At 35.1% G+C, this 26,055-nt stretch overlaps 1 protein-coding gene across 3 annotated transcripts in view; it reads right to left on the reverse strand.

Annotated features, from left to right (window-relative positions):
* CNTNAP2 (contactin associated protein 2) overlaps positions 1 to 25,690 on the reverse strand; it is a 1,160,459-nt gene extending 1,134,769 nt beyond the window's left edge. For 2 of the 3 annotated variants that reach the window (XM_080582584.1, XM_080582604.1), the window contains exon 1: positions 25,298 to 25,690. In XM_080582584.1, coding sequence (XP_080438710.1) covers positions 25,298 to 25,394 — 97 coding nt within the window. In that variant the 5' untranslated portion in view covers positions 25,395 to 25,690. The remainder of the gene's footprint in view (positions 1 to 25,297) is intronic. The other variant, XM_080582595.1, reaches the window with a different exon arrangement.
* Positions 25,691 to 26,055: the final 365 nt, after the last annotated feature.

Here is a 26,055-nt window from a genome sequence, read left to right on the forward strand (position 1 = left end):
AAGGAAAGGAAAGGAAAGGAAAGGAAAGGAAAGGAAAGGAAAGGAAAGGAAAGGAAAGGAAAGGAAAGGAAGGAGGGAGGAGGGAGGGAGGAAGAAAGAGAAAGGAAGAAAGGAAGAAGAAAGGAAGGAAGGAAGAGAGAGAGAGAGAGAAAGAAAGAAAGGAAAGAAAGAAAGAAAGAAAGAAAGAAAGAAAGAAAGAAAGAAAGAAAGAAAGAAAGAAAGAAAGAAAGAAAGAAAGAAAGAAAGAAAGAGAAAGAAAGAAAGGAAGAAAGAAAGAAAGAAAGAAAGAAAGAAAGAAAGAAAGAAGAAAGAAAGAAAGAAGAAGAAAGAAAGAAAGAAAGAAAGAAAGAAAGAAAAGAAAAAGAAAGAAAGAAAGAAAGAAAGAAAGAAAGAAGAAGAAAGAAAGAAAGAAAGAGAAAGAAAGACTGAATACTGGTGCTTTAAAATGTCTTGAAGACTTGATAGACCACACCTGCAGTTAAAAAAAAAAAAAAAAGGCAAGAAACAATACAAGGGGTTAGATTACGTCACACCTTCATTACTGCATGTAGCAAGGATCCAGGTATTCATCATATAAATCCCCAGCCCTATTAGTTGACTCTTAGTCTGGGACCAGAACGTTAGAGTGTAACCCTCCTCCATACGAATGTTAAAATATTTGTTTATTGTACATGACAGTAGCAATTGCATCACCCATTTCTAGGTGATGTAGTTCTGCTTTGGTAGGACATCCCCTGGAAAGAACTCCTGCAACGGATGCTTGCCAGAAGGAGGTGGCAGAAGTCAGCTGACCTGCTTTCCTAAATCCCCTGTTGAGATCCATTACAGTTAACAATCCCACTACTTAGTATCAGCTGATGCATATTCTATCTGTGATCAAATGAGCATATACTAAGGGTTCTGATTAGTTTTGGTATTAGTTCTGACCTTCATGAAAATAATCTGATGATTCGTCCTGTGTATTCACAGTTTCCTTCTCGATTTGTGTTGACTGGCTATCTCTCTGCCAAAGGTTACACTGAAACATTTCAGACTATTTTATAATCCCTTCTCGATAAAGCCCTGTCTCAAATCTCTTATCAATTGGCTTAAAAATCACATTTCTTTGCAGCAAGGTGTTTAGGATATCAGCCCTTGCTCTTGCACAGAATAAATCCTTGCACTAGTAATACAGATTAGATGCTCCACTGCAGGTAGGATCCTGTCAGGAACTTCAAGGGGAAATGGGAAGCCTTTTGTGGTTTGGATGAAGAATATTATGCCTGGTGATTCAAACTGAAGTTCTCATGAACAGTTCCTTTGAATTGATATTAAATTGAATGAATGAACAGCAAAATTTGCAACTCTTTGTCAATTTTATGATGAATCATATAATTCAGCCACAATCTGAGTGACCAAAGTGTGACTAAACCTTCCATTCAGCCTTGTTACAAGTTCCAATGTTTCAAGAAAGCTGGGCCCCAGTGATAGTACTCAGACTATGTTACCTGTTATTATCAGATCATCTGTTATGATTGTGTCGTGTCATATTAATTAAATTACAAAGATACAGACAGACAAGCCATTGCAAAATTTGCATAGTCCTGATTCCTAGATCAATGACAGAAATGTATCTAACCGAACATATATTAATAACTATTAAAAATAATTTTAGATACGTATTACTATTCACTGATGCTACGAACAGAAAATACAGATGTTTTAATACATTCTAGAAGTAAATAATTTATAATAAAAGTTTGTCTGGAAGAAAGATAATGACTAGTTTTTCAAACTATTTAGTTACATGTCATAGTTAGCTGTTAAAAACCTGAAGACATTCTGATACAAGATTATCATACCCATATAATATCCGTTCTTTAGAGATTGAATTTCTAGTCAATCAGTTTCACTTGATACAATTCTAGTTTTGTCAGCTCCACTTTTTTTTAATCTTCTGATGTCAACCAAAAAGTCACACAAAGTCAGAAGAAACTAAAAACTAACTGACAGCTCTATCTTCTATGTGCTATTCAAATTACATGCATGGTTTAACTTGCTGTGATTTTTTTTTTCCACTTTAAGCAGGTGATTTAAACTGACAGATTTTGTGTATTCTAAAATTTATTGTTCAGAACCAAATAGGAAATTTATTTTTTCTCTCTCTTATTTGAAAAAAATGTAACATTTGGAACCAAAATCCTTAAGAACTAACGTCTGAAGAGATCATCCCATCTACAAATCATATTGATAACTAAAACAAAAAAATATATTTTATATATATATATATATTAATCTGAAACATTGAAAAATTACAGACAAGTCAGTAAAATTTTAAATATCCTAATTCATACTCTCCCTGGTCTAGTGTTCAGACAGCAAAGCACACTGTGTCATTCTAGATCCACCTCCAGTTTCCTGAGATCATTGACAAAGTAATATGTTCAACAACTTTGGGTAAGGTTGCTGGGGTGTATTTAACAGTTTGTCACTAGAAATGAGTGGTTGCTTTTTTCTTGTTATCCCATCATTGCTACGTTCAATCATAGAATTACCCAAGTCACTGAATTTACACCAGCTGAGGAGTTATTCTCAGAAACTCAGGTTGTAGGTGTCAAGTCCATTTGGCAGCCCAATTGACATCGTCTATTAAATTCAATTATAAAAATCTGGAACAATACAAACATTATATTTGAAGGGTGAGTCCGTGGCTGAATAGGTTCTTTGTTTTGTGATGTGAAATATTTGTAATTCCTTTCTACAAAAGTCAGATTTCATAAAGTTTTCATAAAAATATAAGAGAGATTTAACATTGTACAAGGTTTATGAAAACATGATTATTACTGAAAACAAATTATTTTTCCATCATTGAAAATTTCCCCTACCAAGAGGTATGTTATAAACATAGTTTTAAGCACACCACACTTTCTCTTCTTCTGAAGGGTGTATATAAGTAACACGTGGCATAATTTGCATTCGAGGCTCATACTTACAAATGATTTCAATATTTCTTCCATTCATATCTGCAGAAGCAATCAAAACATGTAATATGCAATAAAAACTAGTTAGCTCTAGGTTCTCTGTCCTCACTCACAGCTCATGGACAGTTTTAAGGGAAATCCAGTCTATACTACAGTTTTACACTCCCCATCTGTAAATAACATGCATGTTGCAAATCTCTGCTACTCCATTACAACGTTCTCTGAAAAAAAATATTAAGACGATTATAGAGAAGGAAGTTCTGATTCTTGACTTTAAGGTCTTCACACCTCTTCAGTCATAAAATAGCAGGCAAAATGATTTCACATCTTTTCAAATCTTTTTGAGTCCATCTCAGATATTTGGATGGATTTGCCCTTCAGGATATATGGTAAGAAGATATTTACTTTTCTCTCTTGCTCCTCTGCCAAAATCAAATGGATAAGGATCTCCTGGAATATAATATAGTTATGTTCACGCTTATTATTTTTATATTAGTTGAAATATCTGCTTGTTGCAGAAAGAAGATGGAAAAAAAGCAAGCTAGACTTCCTAAGCATTAAATACCAGTGCTGAAGAGTAACTATAGTCCTCATTAAAAATGACATCAGAACAGTCTTTCTTTGATGTATATAGTTTGTGCATTATTAGAATTGTTTGCAGCTTTATATTTTGAATTACTATATCTTTCATAACTCTATATTCATTTCTTTCTGTAATCAGAGTTATTAACTTAAAGCGTGGTGTACATTGATTAATAAGTACAAATAATGGGCTATACTTGTAAATAATATATTTTTCTTGGGAATTAGAGTACTCTCTTAAAATGTATGAATAGTGATAAAATGCCAGTCATACCACTGAATTCTACTAAATGTTCTCTGGAAAATTCTAAACACTGTGCTTATCTTTGTGTCTCTTCACAAATGAGACATTTGTCCATAGACTATATTCCTACAAGCAGACTTGAAACAATTGTTTCTCTTTCTCATAATTAAGATACAATTTTATTTAAGTTCAGTTGCCAGTTCGGTATTATTTTCTGAGTGTTTTTTTTTTTTTTTATCTATTTGATTCCATTACTCATGTGTGTTTTATGTGTAGCTACTACTTGCAAAGATGCCATCTTACAACATTTTGTTGGAAGCATTCCAACTTCAACACCATACAGATGCAGAGAATCTCAAAAGCAATCCAAAGGGACTCCGCATTTGAACCAACATCAGAAAAAAAAGAATGGCCAAACTGATCCTGATGCAGTGTTTTCAGGAATATATCCAGGGACATGTCTGAACTAGAAAGACTGACCTGATTACAATAAATTTTGAATCTGACTCATGTTCCAAATTTCTGTGCTTGCTTTTCTCTCTAGGGTTTTCTAGTCTGTTTCAGTTTTCTTTTTCTAAACCTCAACAGAGGAGTTAAAGGGAACTGTGGAAAGAATCTTCACTCACTAAACTCTTTTTTCTTGATTATCTATGTTTCTGATACGACTTAATTCTGAGTCTCTCTTTTTCAGAACATCACAATTGGCTTATCTAGTCCCCATTGTCTTCAACTATTTTTTCCAGGACTCAACAACTAAGTCAGATACGTCCTTTCAAGAAAATTACTTAGACTAGCTGTTATATTTGAAATTTTGTCTTCACAGAGAGTTGGGTTAGATATTGATTCACTAGACAGAGTAACTTATAATGAGGCAGATAGTATAGTGAGTTGTCTGCTGTATTTCTAAGTTAATATCCAAGATCTAAACCCCTCAAAAATCTAGGAGAAGAGCTCCCTCTCTAGGCACTTTCAAGAACTATGATTTTGGTCTTTCACTTGACGCGACAATATTCTTTAAGACAGATACAATTACTGCCTTTTGTAAGAATAAAATATGGTCATGAATGAATGAATGAATGAATGAATGAATGAATAAAAGACTTTTCTGTTTCTTACTATCAACTTATTCAGAGGAAGATAGTTAAAGAAGTGTCAAATTAATTTTATTTCTGCAAAATATTTTCTCCTCTGTGAACTCAATACAAAGTACATAAAAAGTCAACATAAAATGCTAGGTCAGTCCATTATGGGTTTCTATCAGAAAGAATGCTTGATATTATAGCAGAATTTGTTTTATGAGGTCATCACCATTTCTTTGTGCTTATGAGAAAGAAAGCACTTTTGTCCTTTACGAAAATACTCAAGATATACACACATAGCATTGCAACTTGATGTAAACTACGTAGTTTGAGCTACCACATTGCAGATTTAATATAAAACCAAAGGCAATTTCCTTTCCTACTGAGGGGAGAAATAAAATCAACTTCCACCTCTAAACATGCTCTACAGTGGAAATAATGCCATTGTTGGTATCTCATTAAAGGCAAAACTTCAGCAACTAAAGAGGAAGGATTTTTTAATTCAGGGTATAAATATTCGCAAGGACAACAAGAATTCTGAAATAAATGTTCTTTATAAATAAAGAGAAAAAGATGAGTGAAGACTGGGAAGACCATTTCTATGGGACTTGACTAAATGATATGGCAAGTCATTATGATCAGAAATTGGATAGTGTGCACACCAGCCCTAAGATTCAAATTAATCTTCTCTTTTGGCTTGAAGCAATAGTAGGGACCAGACCAGAACTGGTTGGAAAAGACTATATTACTTCCTTATGCCCCAAAACAAAAAACACCATCCTCTAGCCTCTTTAAGGACGTTTTCTACTGCTGTCTGACCTTCCTTCTGAACCAGAAGCAGAGGAGGGTTGTTGATAAATGGTTTAATAGCAAACAGATCAAAAGGGAGAGATGTTCTATAGTTCAGTAGGAGAAAGGGGAGGCAAGGAGAAAAAGGAAGAGGAAAGTCAGGATCCTTTCTACCAGTCAGGTTTTAAAGTTCACAGCTTTTCAATCCCTATATGCCCACATGACAGAGAAAACTTAATTCAAAGGCCCATACGGGAAAAATGGCACTTGTTCAGAGAAAAAGAAAGGAGAAAATGAAAGACAAGGCAGAAAATAAGTTAACATAACTATGGTAATTTAATTCATAGTACAGTGCACTAATGGTTCCTAGGAATTTACAAGCATAATACAAAATAACTTCAAAAGAAAAAGGAAAAATAACATGCTTCATTTACTATGTTCAGAGAAACATCAATCAGACTTCATATAATTATGAGAGGAGGATAATTATTATCTATCTTTAACACTGCCTACCATCTGAATTGCTTCATTTCTTATCAGCTTCTCTTTTCTCTATTTCTTTGTACCATTATCCTACTTATTATCTTAGGACTATCAATTAAAATTTGATGACAAGAAAAAAAATTGCTACTTCAATTAGGTAGAACCGTATAAAATATTGTTGCAATTGGTTACAGAATAAATCTCAAGCTGACTTTTAAATACACTAAAAAACACTTTTTAACACTGATACAACTACATCCCAGTAACAGATACATTTGTCAGACATTACAAGTTGCGGGAGAGAAGTGGCTGACAGCTCTTCAATAACATTAAGAATAACATTAAGATGAGAATAAAAAATGGGGTTGCAGAGAAATCAGCATTCTGTTAATGTTTTGCAATATAAACGATGTCATCCAAGTACCTTTTGCCAAATTCTGTCTGGCTCCACAATTTTCAGAGTGTGAACACACTTTGGTGTGTCCATTACCAGCCATAGCATTCCTTCATATCTAGCAACAAGAAGCATCAGCACAAGTGTTTTGATAATTCTTGGTCTGTGTAAGTTGTTCATTGGTCTGACTAACCTGCCTAGCCCCATACTGATTGGCTTACTGACCTAACTACACAGCAAGGAACCACAGCAGCCTCTGCAATAGGGGTTAAAAATGATCTGTCAGTGCAATGACTGTCAAATCTCTGTCTTCTGCATTTTTACCTCACTTGAAAGCTACATCACCCATTAAAATACAGAGATTCATATATATTTTCATATTAGTCAGTGATTGTTTTATCATCTATCAAAAGAAAAAGGATCAAGTTCTTACTGTATATTCATTCAGTGCCGAGTCATATTTAACACATGAGAAGACAACAAGGTCTTCATAGTTCTATTTGAAGTGATTAATAGGGACTGAGACACTGAGAGTATTTGAGAGATCTCTGCATTTAAAATGTATTAAATTTTGTTGAACATAGAGGGGAAAGATATCACTTCTAAGCTGTGGAAAATAGGTTTACTTTATTGCAGTTAAACATCTGCTTTCATCTCTTTATGGCCTCATACCCTATTAGCTCTCCAGTAGCAGAGAGCTCTTAAGCAGCAATATTGCCCTTCTCCTACAAAGTCATTAATACTGGGCAACTGAACATAATTCTACAATACTATGAAAACTTTCAGTATATTCACAGTAAAATATATATATATATATTTGCAGATCTGAAGGTGTGATTTGGGGAACTGTGACCACTCAACTTTCTTTCCCTATATTCTTAAAACAATTCTGATCTCACAATCCTAAGAATCATAGACTCATAGAATCACTGAAGTTGGAAAAGACTTCTAAGATCATCAAGTCTAACTGTTAACCTAGCACTGACAATTCTACCACTGTACCATGTTCCTAAGCAGCACATCTACACATCTTTTGAATACCTCCAAGGGTGGTGACTCAAGTACTTCCATGGGTCGCCAGTTCCAATGCCTGCCAACTCTTTCAGAGAAGAATTTTTTTTTTTTGTAATATCCAATCTAAACCTCCCCTGCTGCAACTTTCCTCTTGTTTTATGGCTCGTTGCTTGGGAGAAGAGAATGACCCTAACCACACTACAGTTTCTTTTGTGGTATTTATAGAGAGCAATAAGGTCTCCCCTGAGCCTCCTTTTCTCTAGGTTAAATAACCCTGGTTCCCTCAGCCGTGCTGTGTAAGACTTGTTCTCTAGATCCTTCACCAACTGTGTTGCTCTTTCTGGACATGTTCCAGCACCTCAATATCATTTTTGCAGTGAGTGGTCCAAAACTGAACACAGTATTCAAGGCGTGGCCTCACCAGAGCTGAATACAGGGGGATGATCACCTCCCAGTTTTGCTGCCCACACTATTTCTGGTACAAGTCAGGATGCAGTTGGCCTTCTTGGCCACCCGAGCACACTGCTGGTTGATATTCTGCCAGATATTGACCAATATCCCCAGGTCCCTTTCCAATAGGTAGCTTTCCAGCCACTCTTCCCCCAGCTTGTAGCATTACATGGGATTGTTGTGCCCCAAGTGCAGGACCCAGCACTTAGCCTTGTTGAACTTCATACAGACGGCCTCAGCCTATCGATCCAAAATATCCACATCCTTCTGCAGAGCCTTACTACCCTCTAGCTGTCCTGGTTTCATCTAGGATAGAGTTAATTTTCCTCCTAATATCTGGTATGGTGCTTTGTTTTGGATTTAGGATGAGAATAATGTTGATAACACACTGGTGTTTTAATTGTTGCAGAGCAGTGTTTACACCAGGCCAAGGACTTTTCAGCTTCTTGTTCTGTCCTGCCAGCGAGCAGGCTAGGGGTGCAGCAGGAGCTGGGAGGGGACAGACCCAGGACAGCTGACCCAAACTGGCCAAAGGTGTATTCCATACTATCTGATGTCATGCTGAACAATACATAGGGGTGGCTGGCTGGGGTGTGGGGGGCGGCTGCTCGGGGATAGGCTGGGCATCGGTCAGCAGGTGGTGAGCAGTTGTATTGTGCATCACTTGTTTTGTACACATTATTATTAGTAGTACTATTATCATTATTATTATTATTTTCCTTTCTTTTTTTCTGTCCTAATAAACTGTCTTTATCTCAGTCTACAGGCTTCATTCTCCTCATTCTCTCCTCCAACCCAGAGAGGGAGGTGGGAGGGTGAGCAAAAGGCTGTGTGATGCTTAGCTGCTGGCCAGGTTAAACCACAGCAATCCAATAGCCACAACAGATCAACACTCATGCCTAACTTGGTGTTGTCTGCAAACGTACTGAGGGTGCACTCAATCTCCTCATCCAGATCATTGATAAAGATATTAAAGAGAACTGGCCCCAATACCGAGCCCTAGGAGACACCACCTTAAGTGTGAGATTTAAGTGTCTCATTCTGAAAAATAAATAAAAGACACTTCTACATTTTTTCATTGTTTTCCATTCAAAATAAAATGCAAAAGAAATAAATTTCCACCCCTCCCCCCTTTTGTTGTTTCTATAACCTTATCAACAATCATTTGTATTCTGTAACTAACTTATTTTACACAACCTTGTTATGTAAAATAGTTGTTCAGCCTAGAGAAGAGGAGACTGAGGGAACACCTCATTGCAGTCTATAGCTTCCTCAGGGAAGCAGGAATGGAGGGTGAGGCACTGACCTCTCCGGTGATCAAGTGAGAGAACCCAAGGGAATGATGTGAAGCTGTGACAGGGGAGATTTATGTTGGATGTCAGGAAATGATTCTTCACTGCCAAAGTTCAAGAAACATTTGGACAATGTTCTCAGACATATAGTCTGATTTTTGGAGAGTCCTGTGCAGACCCAGGAGTTGGACTCAAGGATCTTTGTGTGTCCTTCCAACTCAGGACATTCTATGATTTTGTGATTCTATAACCTATCTTTTGTTAATGAGGAATTCAGGATGCTCAATGAACCTTGCTTCACTCCACTGCTTTTAAGGTTGAGACTTGAAAATGGGATATTGGAATACTCAGCACAATCTTAAAAGTATTATCTAAATCACAAAAGCACATGCCTCCATTTAACTGCAAGAGCTTGCTTAGGACTAATACAGCAGTCTGAGAACCAAAGCATCCCTGGGGCTCTTGTTAACTTTGAAAACTGTCAAGCCTGCATTTGATTGGCCTAGAACAACACACACTTGGAAAAGCATGTTCCTGCATCTCTCTGTATACTTCTCTGCTCTAATAACAAATTACTTAAGGCAAGCAGGACTTCGTATGTTGTTCCAAGCTCCATTCAACAAAACCAAACCTAAGATTTTGTTTCTAAAAGTTCTAAACTTTTCCAGTCAGTAGATAATGAATAGTGAACAATGTTCTCTGACTTAATGCTAATATAAATGCTTAATGTTTAGAAATTATTTGTAGATTTTGCCATTGTGATTTCTGCTAACTACTACATTATTCTGTGAAAGCAGTGGAATACCTCAGCAGGTAACATATGAATAAGGATGGCAAAGACTAGATCCCTTTTGTCTTACAATATATAACGTTATAGGTGGAGCAGCTATGAGTTACAGCTCATATAGGTGGAGCTACATCTGAGAGTTTCTAGAACATCATTCTTACAGACACTGTACAAGCACTGGTCAGCTTCCGGAAGAAATAGATTTTTGCAGAATAATTTTTTTTCTTTAAAAATATTGTTTAGGTTCTTGCATATGGGGCACTTTTCATTTTTTCCTCCCTATGTGCCAGTGACAATCTGGAAGCCCATATAGCAAGAAAGAAGGAAACATAGGAAAGAAATAAAATTTGAATTAATTACTAGGAGAGGAAAAAATGATGTTCATGCTCAACTTTTAAAGTGTGAATAACCCTCTATTTTACTGATGATTTTTGTGTACTAGTACTTTTCTGAAATGCATCACTTCCTGTCTAAAATTTATATATATATATATATATATAAGTGAGAACATTGAGTTGCCTCATAGAATCTGCTGCTTAATAATGTCACTTAAAAAAATTAGAAAGATGATGGAAATCATGGATGGAATTCATAATTTAGCACCTTCCTTCCATTGCCTGTAATGTTACAGGGTAATCATATTTTCATATGAAAAGTAAGCCAGCAGAAGAAGGCCAGTTCCTGTGAAGCATCTGAAAGAGACTTGTGCTTGGTTGGATGGTGTTGCATTAATGTCATTTCTTTTGAGGGTTACCTCTGGCAGCTTTTTAAAGGGGTAGAATAAAGGAGTTATATAACTCCTAAGTTATATTTTTGTTTTGTTTTGTATTGATATACTTATTTGAAGTGGGCAGGCCTTGTTAATATATTTCACTATGAAATAAAAGCAAACGTGTCTGTTCTTGACAATCTTAGCACTGGTGGCAGTCAATAATCATTTCCATACGACTTTCATTGTACTTCTTAACAAGAAAAAAAAAAAAAAAGAAAGAAAGAAAAAAGTATACTTCATGTAGGTTCTCTTCATGAAGGTATGGCTGTCCAGTACCTTCATGATCTTCTAATCAGTTTCTATAATATATACGTATATGAATCTCAGGAAAGTACAACAGTTATATGGGAAACTCCCAGAGTCTGCTCAAAAAAGCTTTTGGAAGATAAAAAGAATGAAGTGCACAGACTTTAGGTGTCAGCCCCAATATTATGTCTATCTTTATTTACATAGCATATAGTCATAGAAAGAAATCGATGTTAATTCTAAAAGAGAAGATGACTGATACACTAAAACACGAGGTACTAAAATATTTCACAGTATATGCAATATTTTCTATTGTAAAGATCTGACTACTTTCATTCAATTAAATGCCTTGGCTTAGTTAAATATTAAAAGTTCAAATTACCCAAAATGTTCTCTAGAAAAGCTTGAATCTTTCAGCTGTAAGGACTATTTTTTTCAATCAAAAATATTTTATATAAAAAAAAAGAAATATTAATTTCACATGGACACTGGAGAAAAATAGCTGCTATCTGTAATACAACAGAGAAATCTCAAATTAACTGAAATAAATTCACATCTCTGATACACTAAAATAACTCAATTGGAACTTCACCAGAATTCATTGTAGTTACTGGAGATTTACACCAGTATGTGAGAAGGCAAGATCTATAAAAGGGTTTTGAAAATAAAATCAATGATATTATTTAATTATATAAAATAAATAAAATATAACATAATATAAATATTATGTTCTACAACTTAACATAAATAAAACATAACATTGCTATTGCCTAAGTAGAATGCTTTGATACATTGGGACATCCAGTTAAGTCTTTGGTGTATAACAACCATATGTTTTATTTCATTCCACACAAATCAGATCGTTCTCCTGCAGCATTAAGACACTTCCATAGAGACACTGAATCAGTTTGCCTCTAGAAGTGATAACCTGTGCTTTCTCTTTTCCACTGCTGTAAGGACCAGCCATTCACATTCGTACTCCAAAAGTCAACAAAGAGCTGCCATACAGCAAACCTCAACACACTTAGACCTTACTACTCCAAAATCTTTTACTAGTACTCTCTGTCTTCACATCACCCTTCTACAACTCCAAAGTTACCAAATGCATTTTGCTTAGAGAAATATTTATGTTTCTTTTCTTTGTTCTATATCCAGTAGATCCCAACATAGAATGTGTTGTTTCTTACATGCCAGACTGAATCTAACTGCATTTGAATTTAACGTTACCAGGTATCCACTATGGACATTATTACATAACTGTAACTTTGATCTGAAGATCTTACAGAGCAGAATTATGAAACAGGAGACCAGGCTCAGTGGAAGAATTTGAAAGATACCTCCATGACAACTATTCCCCAGTGAACATCTGCATGTGTAAGGCAGGGAAGGAATATAAATATACTACTTATATTCAATTAACATAGGGTCAAAAATGATATATAACAAACGTATCACAAATATCACATTATGTTCCAAATTCTTTACTGGGTGAGAAACATGTATCACATTCCTTTTCTCCAGATTCTGATGTCATTGCCCCTTTGCCAAATTAAAATCAATCTTAGAGAATTTATTAAGTAATCTGACCCTTCCTGAGTTATTTCCCCTATCCCAGATGGAAACACATGTAGAGCCTTAAGATTTATCTAAAATTAGATTTAACTCCCTTCAAGATAATGTCATCTACTCAAGAGGAACTTTGAGGCAACTTCATTATGTCTGTTACCAACAATATACCTAAACGCACATCACACCACCCAGGTACACTTATTGTATAGATGCAACTATTTCTATACTACCAAAAATAATTATTTGAAAATAAAATATTTTGACATGTAATTATGCACATGTAATATTTTAATTTATAGGTCAGAAATAAAACATCTATTAATAAATATATAAGAAATTTAAGGTCATTAACATCAACAATATAGCTAACACACTTCTACTCTCATATTATTATTTGATAAAGAGAATCATAGTTGAACAGTCACTTGTTGTCTTTTATTTTGATTTTCATATGTGCTTATGCATATTGTTGCCTCATTTCTACCAAGAATTTAATTAATTAATTTAATTTAAGAATTTAATTAATTAATAAAATATTAATCATTATCACAGACTTATTCAGGAATGTTTGGATGTCTTCAGGGCTTATTATTCAGCTTAAAAAACAAACAAACAAACAAAAACTTTAAAATGTTTTGTGTAATAAGGTTCTTGTTAGTCTTGTGGATCTTTTTCTAAATAAATATTCTCTGTATATGTGTTTCCAGTATTAATTATATATTTTGGTTGCTCCTTGATGGAGATATAAATCCACAGTTAAGTATATTTAGTAGCAGCAGTAGCTAGACCTCTTCAGAACTTAATAGTTCATTCAGAAAAATAAAAATAAAAATTAACTATCGATATGATTTTTTTTTAAACACTTTAAGAAGTATTTAATATTAACATATATTGATTGGAGGACCTGCCTCATGACTGGAGTAAAGAAAATGACACTTCTGTCTTCAAGAATGGTAAAAAAGAGGATCCAGGGAACTATAGGCTGGTCAGCCTCACCTCAGTCACTAGGAAGATGAATGAACAGCTAAACCTGTAAACAATTTCCAGGCACAGAAGGACAAGGAAATCATCAGGAGTAGTCAGTGTAGTTTCACCAAGGGAAGGTCATACCTGACCAACCTGATAAAATTGTATGATGACATGACTGGCATGGTTGATGAGGGGAGAGTAGTACGTACTGTCTACCTAGACTTCAGTAAGGCTTTCAACTTTGACTTGCATAAGATCTTCATAGAGAAGCTGATAAAGTATGGTCTGGATGAGCAGACAGTGAGGTGGATTGAAAAATGGCTAAACAACCTGGCCAAGAGTGTGGTGATCACTAGACAAAGTCTATTTGCAAGTCAGTATACCCAGAGTCAATATTTGGTCCAGTCCTGTACAACATCATTAATGAGCTGGATGATGGGGTGGAATGCACCCTCAGCAAGTTTGCTGATGACAAAAAAACTGGGAAGAGTGGCTGATATGCCAGAAGGTTGTGCCCTTACTCAGAGGCACATCAACAGGCAGGAGAAATGGGATTAGTAGAACCTGTCAGGAAATGGTCACAAAATTATATATAGGTGGTGTCATCGTCAGAACATCAGGAAGAACTTTTTTATTTTATTCTGAGGGTGACTGAACACTGGAACAAGTAGTTGAAAGATGTTGTAGAGTCTCCACCCTTGGAGATATTAAAATCTGTCTGGACATGGTCCCGGGCAATTTGCTGTAGGTGGCCATACTTGAACAAGTGTGTTTGACCAGATGACCTCCAGAAGTGTCTTCCAACATCAACTATTCTGTGATTCTGTCATTTTGTAAATCAGAATCTAAGAAATATAGAAAAAAAAAAAAGGCAAAGGGATACTAGGATTAATTTTTCTATTCACAGAAAACATAATCATAGAATCATAGAATATCCCAAGTTGGAAGGGACCCACAGGGATCATCAACTCCAACTCCTGGCTCCACAGAGGACCACCCAAAAATAAGACCAGATGTCTGAGAGTGTTGTCCAAACGCCTCTTGAACTCCAGCAGGCTCCCAGTGAAGAACCTTTTCCTGATATCCAACCTGAACCTTCCATGTCACAGCATCACATTGGGTACTATTGCTTATCATCAGAGAGAAGAGATCAACACCTGCCCTTTTCTGCCCCTCAAGAGGAAACTGTAGATCAATACAAGGTCTCCCCTCAGTCTCCTCTTCTCTAGGGTGAACAAACCATATGATCTCAACCACTCCTCATATGTCTTGCCCTCTAGACCTTTCAACATCTTTGTAGCCCTCCTTTGGATACTCTCTAGTAGTATTATATTTTTCTTATATGTTGACACCCAAAGTTGCGCACAGAACTTGAGGTGAGGCCACACCACAGTAGAGTGGGACAATCACTTCCCTCAACTGGCTAGCCATACTATGCTTGATGCACCCCAGGGTGCAGTTCCCAGTTGCAGTTTGGCTGCCAGGGCACAGTGTTGATTCATATTCAACTTGCCACCTACCAAAATGTCCAGATCGCTTTCTGCAGAGTTACTATCCAGCTTCTCATCCCTCAGTCTGCACATATATCCAGAGTTGCCCCTTCCCAGTTACAGAATCCTGCACTTGCTCTTGTTAAATGTCATACCGTTAGTTATTGCCCATACAATCTCTCTGTAAGACCTCTCTACCCACAATAGAGTCAACAGCTCCTCCCAAGTTAGTGTTATCTTATTACTTAGTGTCATCCTATGACACTATTACTTAGTGTACCTTTAAGTCCTCCTTCCAAATCATTTATGAGAACATTAGAGAGAACTGGTCCTAAAATTGGCTCCGGTGGAATCACACCAGCAAATGGGACATTCATAGAAAAAAACAAAAAGAAAGCAGTTGGGGGGGGGGGGGGGGGGGGAGGGGAGGAAGAGGGAGAAGTCAGAGAGGAGATGTGTAGCAAAAAATGTGTCTCAACAAAATGTGTCTCAACAAAAAGATTGCTACATACAAATGTTGAAGTTGCCAATCATGTAGAAAACAACTGAAACATACACTGTTAGGAAAACAAACAATACTGCATAGTCAGATCCCAGAGTGGAAACAAAACAATTTACATTCTAATAGCAACTGAGGAAGATGTTAAACAACAGCTAACAAGGCTAGACATCTTTAAATTAATAGGACAACCTGCATCAGAGAAGGTCTCTGTGCAGTATTATTGCTTATTTACAGTAAAAGTAGCGAAAAAAAAAATAAAATTAACTTTTAAAAGACTGAAAGAAAATATGTTGTGCAAATACTGAAAAAAATAAACTGTGTAATTAAAAGCTGCTCCAACTGACATTTATCCTAGACAAAATAATAGAACCTGATTGATAAAAATTCAAAGGAGGTAAATATAATTAGTAAAAATAAACATAGGTTTATAGAAAATAGATCTTGAAGTATCCTGATGTTTTACAGTGCTTTTGGGGGAGGGGGGATTTTTTTTTTCCTTTTTTCCTTTTTGCTGATATGACAAAAAACATCAAATTTACATATATATGCGTTTATATCTATTTCTGTATATAATAGTACGCATTTTGAATTCTGATGATTCTTGACTGCCAGTATATATTAACAAAGATTTATAATTCCTATGAATGTGACATAGTAAATGCTTCAGTGTAACTGTAACAAAGGAAATGAGTGCTTTATAGTGAGAACCATTGGAAATCTAATTTCCAACCCTTCAGTATTTAACATCCTTATTATTGACCTGCAAAAAAAAATGCACAGTCTTTGAAGTTGAAGATGACTTGAAATTGAAGTTTTTTCATTGAAAACTTGTGACATCTAGGTCAGCAGGTAAAAGAAAACATTATACTTTTTAATCAGACCATTGGTAAAATCATAAACATCGGATAAAGTAGATAGTTCCAGAGAGATACAGTACTGGGATGAAATGTGGCACTAGCTTGACATGCAAAGCAGGCAAAAGCAGTAACAACCAACCATATCACAGTAGCTGAAATCATTGATGCTTATTGGCTTTCTAAGCTATTGAATATGTAGGTTTGGGGCCAAGATTCAGTCACAGCATTCTTTTGATTCATTTTCTTTCCATATGTGTAATATAGAAAAACACTGTACTGGCTGAAAGTTTAGCAGTGCATTTTTTGCATAATTATAAATGTTAATAAAAGTCCTTATAATTATATTCTAATAACTGGTTTTGGAAAAATTAAATCTTAACTTCTTTCAAAATATCTGAATATCTGATTTAACACTCCAGGATTATGACACAGCAATTAAGCAGTGAAGGAATTTTAATTGAGTTGTTACCTGTGTACCTAGTTTTCACATATGGATGAATTAATCAGGAATCAAAGAAGACAATCTCCCTTAGTTTCAACCACAGCAAATCACTTGATATGGTGATGAATCAATAAAAATATCAGAGAAATCAGTAGAGTCAGTTTATTTCTGGAGGAAAGAGTGGAGAGAGGGCAGAGAGTGGGGAGTAAGACGATTAATAAAATGAGAAAGGAGGTATGTGAGCAATGGCAAAGAAATTACAGAATAGAAGCAAAAGGGTGCGTAGTGTGGTGATATGTGTTTTTTGGAAGAAGATTGAAACTGTAGTGGATACCATCTCGTGCCCATAGGAAACATATTTCTAACAGCCTAACCATACTGTGTAAGAAGCAGATAAGACATTCATCAAATACCTGCAGTGCTCAGTAACATAACTTTTTTTGGATGTAAAACTGAAGGAAAACACATTAGTGTATACCTTTCTGGACCTTGGGAGCATATAGCCAGCAGAGATAGCCATGTGCAGAATAAGTTTCTGTTTCCATTTCTCACAGAAACTTATTTGTCTCTTAATGCAGTGCAAGTGTTTTGGATTGGGAGACCTACTCCCTCTCACTTTATTTCTCCACATAAAGAAAACATGTTACTCTTATCATATGAGAAATAGATTTCACTTCAGCTCCTCATTTTTCACCCCCCCCCAAAAAAAAAAAATAGTGGGAAGGAATATATACATATTTTAATTAATTTTCTTTCATTTTAATTTTCCCTCATCTTTGTAAAGATATTAGACCTTTTATCTAGATGCAAGTAAAAGAAAAGAAAATGTACAAGCTCTTTTTTTTGTCTCAGTGACAGTCTGGGTAGAATCTAGTGATCAAACTAAGGGATGTGTGTTTGAAAACTGGGTCAAAAGGGTGTATATTAAAGTTTTTGTTTTTGTTTTTGTTTGGTTAGTTGTTTTTTGTTTGGTTGGTTTGTTGTTTTGTTTTTGTTTGTTTGTTTTTTCTAATTGTAGGGTTTTCCCCAACCACCACCTTGCTAATATTTCCATAAATGTAAATGGGAGTAAAATTACATCCCAATTTAACTGCATTTCAAAATATATATCAAGAATTATACAGCAGTAACATTTAAACCCAATATGTATGACAAAAAAAAAAAAGAAATATATTGTAATTCCCTTGCCTGCTGTGTTGTATCCCAGTGCATTAGGCCTATATATATATATGTTTAACTTTCCATTAGATATGACAGTAATTCTTCCTCTTCTCCTCTGGCAAATTTTCCCTCACAGGCTTTCTGTTACCCTTCGTGGAAATGGATCCTTGCAGTCTACCTATTCATCTTCTGATCTTCTCCTGTATCTCTTCCCTGTAAATTCCAGGTTTCCACTGGTGTCACAGTAAGTATCAGTGTACATATACAAGACTATTGAACAATTGGAGACAGTCCAAGAATTCGTCACTATTTAATTGATATAAAAATGGGCAGTGGCACACCTATATATTTGAGGTAAAAATAATTCCTACATGTGTAGAAATAGAGAAAGTAGACAGAAATGTAACATGCATGGCTGATTTTCCTTGGTAAAGATTACAAAATTTTTGATACTATAGCAGTTTTACAAAATCAAACAAAATGTTTATGTTATATTTAAACAGATACTATATTTCTACAGTAAAATGTTACTTTCCCATTAAAATGAGACTTCATATATTCTAAATAAATAAATAACAAATGTTCATCCTAACATATCACATTCATTGTTGCATAGAAAATTGTTTGGCTAAAGCTGTTCAGATACTCCTTGGCTACTGAAAACTATTTTTAGCTGTTTATTTTATTCATGCATTTAAATTTGTAAACTAACGTACTTTTACTGTTACAAATGCAAAAACAGCAAAGAAGTTGCTAGCTTTATTGAATGGATATTTTTTATTGATTTATTTAAAACATATCTTTGGGGTGTGTACACATCTGGAAAAAAAAAGATAAATATTTTAAATCTTGTTAAATATTAACATCAAAATATGAACTGTAAGTTTAAATACGTCTTCTGTCCCTCAGAAGACTTAACATGACAATCTAACTTAAATGTCTGGATGAACCACCTCCACAGGAGATTGTAAAGCTAAATAGTCACTAGACTTTTTGGGGAATATGAAGAGGGTGTAAATATGAAAGTCAATATCCTTTTCTTCTCTGAATAATCAGTTATTCAAGCTTCAGGAACAAATAAGAAATGGTCAGTTACTACAGTAGTGTATGAATACTGAGACAATTTCTTAGGCTGGAAAGGTCTCAACTTCGTACAGTTGCCAGTAAAATTGCAACAGTACCAAAACCTAAATGTGCATTATTTCTTTCTAAATGTCAAACATCAGTCTTGGGAATGTTTTTATATCTATATCTTTTATCTATTCTATACCTTCAAAGCTGGAACAGAAAATGGCTCAAAAGAATTGATTACTAATAACTGCAATTTCTAACACCATCAAATTTAGAAACTTAACATGTTCTTCAATTAGCTGGTGATCTCAGATTATTTACCTACATAATACCAATAAAGTAGCTGACTAAATGACATGTGATAAAGTTAAAATCAATATTGGTTCAAAGGCTGAAGTCTGAAGAACCTTTTAATATTTTCTAGTGTATTATGGACTGAATCATGAACTTTTCACTGCCAGAAAACTTAACCATGCAGTTCTTGAAATCAGTGGCACAATTTCTATGCACTTCAGCAGGAGAAGACTGAAGCTAACAGACTGCACTCTTTGTTCTACAGATGAAATTCCTGATCTTTCAAAGAAATACCCCATGTTGACATAGATTCTGGAAGTCACGTCCTGATCAAATTACCTCTTCTAAGCACTGTTAGAATTCTTAATTTATTCTTTACAATTTTGAGAACTAAGAAAAATGAAAATTCACACAGTTTCATCTGATGAAAGGAACTGTTGCTGCTTCTCTATCACTCTCTATCTGAAGCAACTGAAATCATGCACACATTTGCAAATCTGTGTCTTTGCAGGCACAGGTAGTGGTGTACCTCAAGTTTTAACCGGTTATCCTATGTTTGACCTCTGAGTCAAATTGCTCAGAAGTAAATCAGCTTCTGCATATGTAGAAAAACAAAATGTAGGGATAGGGAAAAAAGCAAAAAAAAAAAAAAGAAAAAAAAAAGAAAAACACTATAGTTTGTGCATAGTTTGTTATTGTATAAAAAATATTAAAAAACATTAAATATTGCTATACCTGTTGAACATTGAACATGAGATCTGATGCTTATAACATTTACAGATTCAAGCTGAAATACTTAAATATTACTACAGAAAAATGTATTGTCTGTCACAGACCTATAGTGAATGAGTTACCCAAGCAGATCTACAGTTCCTCATGACTGATTAATATATTAAATGTGTAGAATTTCCTGCCACAATGGCATAAAGTGATTTTTTTTTTCAAATGTGTTAAAAGTATGTGAGCAGAGAAAGAGAGAGCAAGAGAGAGAAGAGAGAGAGAATCAGAAAATATTTATTGTATCCCTGTATAAGAAACAACCATTGTTCACAGAGACAAGTTTACAGTTTACAGTTTTTAACTATATTTTCAAACTTTCTTGCAGACTGAACCACTTACTAAAGCACTTTTTGTGTCTTATTACATATTTTTGCACCTGAGTCTAAATAATAAATGAACTAAAACCACAAGCAAAGCAAAAGGAACCAAAGCAAAACCAAAACCAAAACCAACCAAAAAAACCCACCACTGTTTAGTACATATTTCAGTGACATTTGCAATTGATTCAGTGCCCACTGACTACATCAGACTTTGAATCTGACTTTCTGTATATAAATGAATGTGTGCAATCAGGCTGTGTGCAATGTTGCATAGTTAAAAGACTCTTTGTTTTTTAAGCACCAATGTGGACTCTAGCTGCTATCACCAATTTGGAAATGACAGCAAACTACTTATTACTATTTCATTGCTACTTATTACTATTTAATTCACATGCTGAGTTCTAGTAAAAGTATATTCATTTTAAAACAGTTACCCTGAACACTGTAACTCAGTTCTATGTTGTTAAAAAATAACAGAATAACAAAATATTTTTTCCCTTTTGAACGTTAACTTTATTATTTGGCAATGCCTAACACCTAAAAAATATCATATAATTATTCATGTAAATTTTGGTCAAATTTGTAGCTTAAAACAATCTAAAAATAAGTATATGTTTAATGTTAAGAAATTGTATGGTCTTAAAATAAACTTAGGCACACAGTTAAAAAACTTCATTTGTTTGTAAGTGCTTTAAGAACCAGGGGTAGAAAAAGTTATTAAACCTTAAACCTACATGAAAATGTTTTGTTATATTTGAAATTAAGTTCTATGGGATCTCTGATGTAGCATCCAGACAATGGGATCTAAGCTAAGGCAAATATAACAGAAACACATCTGGAATTCACCAGATTTCACATTATTTCACATTATGACTGAAAAATTAGCTGGAAGACAGCTATACCCAAATGTGAGTCTAACAGAATCCATGACATCCAGCATATCCCTCCCCTCTCCTGCCCCCCCCCCCCCCCCCCCCCCACCTTCAAAGTTGAAGCACCATAAACTGGAAGTATAGATTCTCTACTCTAATTCTAAATATTTCAGGACTCCTGAACTACTGCTGCTGTACAGTCCAGTGCCATACATTGCTCTTCCAAAAGGGACGTTACACAATCCTTTAGTACCTTTCTCATTTACGCAAGCTATTAATTATTAAGCTCACTTACTCTTGTCTATTAATAGACAAGGAAATTCTGGGACAAGTGCTTTCAAAGCTAAAAGATTTTTGCTTTTCCACAAATCTTAATGATCATTATATGTGTCCATCATTTAGTTTCTACATCAATTATTGTAAGACAGGGTTGAACTTCAACTTCAGCAGTGATATGGAACCTATTGCAAAAGCATTAATAATATCAGAACTGTAGTTTTAGTAGTTCTGTATTGATCGCTTCTGCATTACACTTAAAAAGACACAACCAAAACAACAGCAAAAACAAGCAAAAAGTAGCCATAAAAGAATAATTTTTTTTTTTGAGTTGGTTTCATGAGAATCAGAGAACCCAGTGCTGAATTCCCTTAGTATGTTCTTTAAGAACTGTATACCATTTAAAGTTATTCTATCCATAGTGTTATTCTTATCGTTCCATCTTTAAGCCATGTAAAAGACTATGAAACACTAAATTTGTATTTTCTATGTTACTTTTTATCTTGTGATGACCTCTCCTGGTTGAGCTGTTCATTAGCCTTGACTCCAGAAGTTGAGTGATTTGATTCCTCTGTGCTTATTCCAAGAATAAAATAAAATAGATAATAATAATAATAATAAAACCACAGAAAATATTGCTGAAACATGAAAAAATATATTAATAAAATGTACAATAAAATCTGTGTGTGATATTGTATCGGTGTATGTTCTGTACTACAAAATGGACTTTCAACACCCACTTCATCTTGAGATAAAACTGAATGAGATTCAAAGCTTTCCAAATGAACACTTCTGAATCAGCATTACTGAGAGACATCATTTTAATGACAGTGATAGATTTACTGACATTGGAAAGTAAACAAAAATTTGAGATGCAATATATTAACAAAAGTGATGTCTGATTCTGTTCTTTTTGAAAACTATAGCTTTTTCTCTGTAAGCATAGACTGTAAGAAAATGAGTAGCAAGATCATATACAGAGTTTAATAATTGACTGTACACCATGAATCTTGTATATGTTCTAAAAAATATTGTAAGTGCTTCTTACTGTTGTTAATTATGTCAAACTCAAAACATTAAGTAGTAATACAGGAGAAAATAAAAATTGGGTTGCAAATCAGATGTACATCAAAGTTGCATTTCACACTATTTTTAAACCTTTCAGAAGTATTCCCAATATGATGCTCAAAATCAACTGATGGCAAAAGAATAAACAAAGAAGCATAAGTTATGATAAAAACAAACAAACCAACAAACAAAAAAAAAAACTAGATGCATTGTCTTGTCAAGGAAGGAGGAGAAAAAAAATCACTAATGTCATTCACAATCAATTGCATACAAAGTGTCAAACAAACTAAGAACAGACAGCACAGTGATACCTTTGTATATCAAAATGTGCAACAGAATAACTAGTTAAGTGGTGCACCAAAACACTGTGACACAGCACGTGAGTTCCTACAGTGGTACCCTAGCATTTTTATGTCTTTACAAAAATTCTAAGCATGTGCATATTCTTTTTTGTAATTATGAGATTGACGTATGCTTCCAGATAAATTTTTATTTCCAGTAAATAAATCTAATTCCATTTCACTTTCAGAAGTGAGTCAGAAATGAAATGTTATAGACTACATAAGGAGTGTACTGTATGTGGTTTTGGAAGGTGAATTGTTATGGAGAAATCCTTGAATATATGGAAAAAAATCTTAAAGATGAAAATGTATTTAAGTAATTTTTTAATTAATATTAGATATAACCTCTATTCATGGAATTTCTGCTTATAGTAATGTTGCTGCTACCATTTGTTTCTCAGCAAACTTCTTTCAAAAGTTAACCTTTTTATTTTTATTTTTTGTTTTTGATTCAGTAATCAGATAACATACTGTAGGTCATTTTCAAGTTAAACTACAGCCATTAGCTACTGAATGACAAGAAAAAAAATCTCAAAACCCTGTTAGAAAAAAGCAAAAAAAAAAACCAAAAAAAAACAGAGAAATTTATTTTCCAAGAACAGATTTCTGATAAGCTAAATAAAATTTTTTTTCTTTTATATATTCCTGTTATGCACAGCCTGAAACAAGATTATAGGTTTATAAAGAAATGATATTTAGAAGAAAAAGTAGATGGCTAGTCAAGACTAAGCAGTAAGCCTTAGGGTCAATATATCTCCTAAGTGAAATGTAAATAAATAAATAAATAACAGAACACCCTATGGCCTCTGAGAGCAAGAAACAATGCAGGCAACGCTATACATTTTCTATTGACATATGAATAATTATTTAAAATGTAGGGAAATCCTGGAGAAATAATACTATTTTATTTTTCTGTAGGTACAAGATGATAACAGATAGAAACAGACTGAGAAACTATAACAGTGCTCCAGTTCACTAGTCATTGCATGTTCATTCCCATTTCCAAGCAAACAAATAAATAAACATAATGATCCATATACATCCCTATGCAGTATACACATTACATTCCAAGGCAATCCCATGCTTGGTCAGTAAAATCAGCCCAGAGTCATACACACAGTTACAACACATCCATATGTAACATCTCAGCACCTTTCTTTCCTCTACAAACAGTAAAGTCAACAGTATTGTCTATTTTTGATGGGTCTATGAAAATATAATACTTCATTTTAGTATGCATTTCAAAAATACTTTTCAAATGGCAAATGCTTTATGTGGTCTGAAGAGAAACAACTAAATACTTAACACTGACATCTACCTGCAAATGCTTTGCTGGAAAGTACAGTTCAGTGCAGTGTTAAAGGTTTGATCTAATGCCCATTGAAATCAATGAGTTCACTGTCATTTTTTACACTGTTGGTAGCATTGGGTCCTGTATAAGTACTCTGCTTTCTTCCAGTTTAAAGTTCATCAGTGAATGTGTGATCATTTTTCTACTACTTCTGCCTTCCTAGGAGGGCATTTGCTGATCTCCTCTAAATTACCTTTGCTCATTTTATTATGGGAAGCAAAACTTCACTCTCTGGAAAATCTGTCCTGACTCAATTCCTTCTCATCAACTTGTTATCATTCTTTCCTCTTCAAATGAGACAACATTTTCTCTTGTTGGTCCTTGATAAAACAGTTATGGAAACTGCCCGTCTCCTTTTTACCCTCACAAAATTGTGGAAGTGAAGTACTTACAAATGCAAATTGTATACTTTCTGAGGAACATGGGGAAAACAAAAACAAAATCAAAAACCACACGTACACACACAAACAAAAACCAACCAACCAACCAACCAACCAAAAAAAAAAAAAAGGCAAACAAAAAACAACCCCAAACTTTGAACAGCTTGTATATGATTCCTCTCCTCCTCTGACTCCATTGCAGATCCAGGACTATATCATAAAGCAGGTCTTTCAACTTTCCTCACCAGCTACCACTAAATCCATCAACAGTAAGAAAGATCAGATGAGAGCATTGAGAACAGTATCAAGCCTTAGTGCACACATACACAGGCAAATACACAGAAAATCCAACACAAGATTCATCACCAAATAAAAAATTATCAGCCTCCCAGAGTTATGGGAATTCCCCCTGGCTTGTTGCAGTGCTGAAATTGTGCATGCTTCTTAGAAAAGGGTACTTACGAGATGCAGGCAGAGCAGTCCTGGCTCTGCAGCTAATGCTGCTGAAAATCCAGAGGAAGAGAGCTGCCCTGCAGCCAGATCGGGTAACCACAACCATCCTTCACTTCCTGGCTCCGTGTACTCCAAATGCCAGCCGCAGAAGACCTGCTGTTCTCCACTTTGGCCCCTTCTCTCTCTCCCCTTCTTTTTCTCGGAGGAGTTGGCAAGGCGGTAAAGGGGGCAGGGCTTTACCTTAGGGTAGAAGCCAACCGCCCTCTTCGTCTGCTGTTTCTGGGTTTGCAGCAGTAGAATAAGTCGCTGTACTTTTCTTTCTCTTATTTATCTGTGTTTCTGTGTGTGTGCCTCCTCAGAGGAAGGGGAAAAAAAAAAAAAGAAAAAAAGAAAAAAAGAAAAAAAAAGCCACGAAGTATCAAATAACAAGGTTTGTAGGAGAAGAAGAAAAGCAATTCCCCAAAAGACGGGGGGGGATGGGTGGGGGAGGGGGGGGTGGTAGGTGGGCGGGGGGGGGGAGGTGAGGGGAGATGGATATGAAAGGAAGGGAGAAAGGAGTAACGAGCTATTGGTGCTGCTAATGCTGCTGTTGATGCTTCCACTGCAGCTGAGCCCTTCTTCCTGCACAGAGCAGCGCTGCTGAGAGAAGCTCGCAATAACCTCCCAGCTCAGATATATATACACAGTGTACACGCACGCACAGCCGGGGAGCCAAACACACACTCACACAGGAACAGGGAAAGGGGAGAGGGAGAGAGAGAGAGGCA

Source organism: Anser brachyrhynchus (genome assembly GCF_964034855.1).
Source record: "Anser brachyrhynchus genome assembly, chromosome: 2".
NCBI lineage: Eukaryota > Metazoa > Chordata > Aves > Anseriformes > Anatidae > Anser > Anser brachyrhynchus.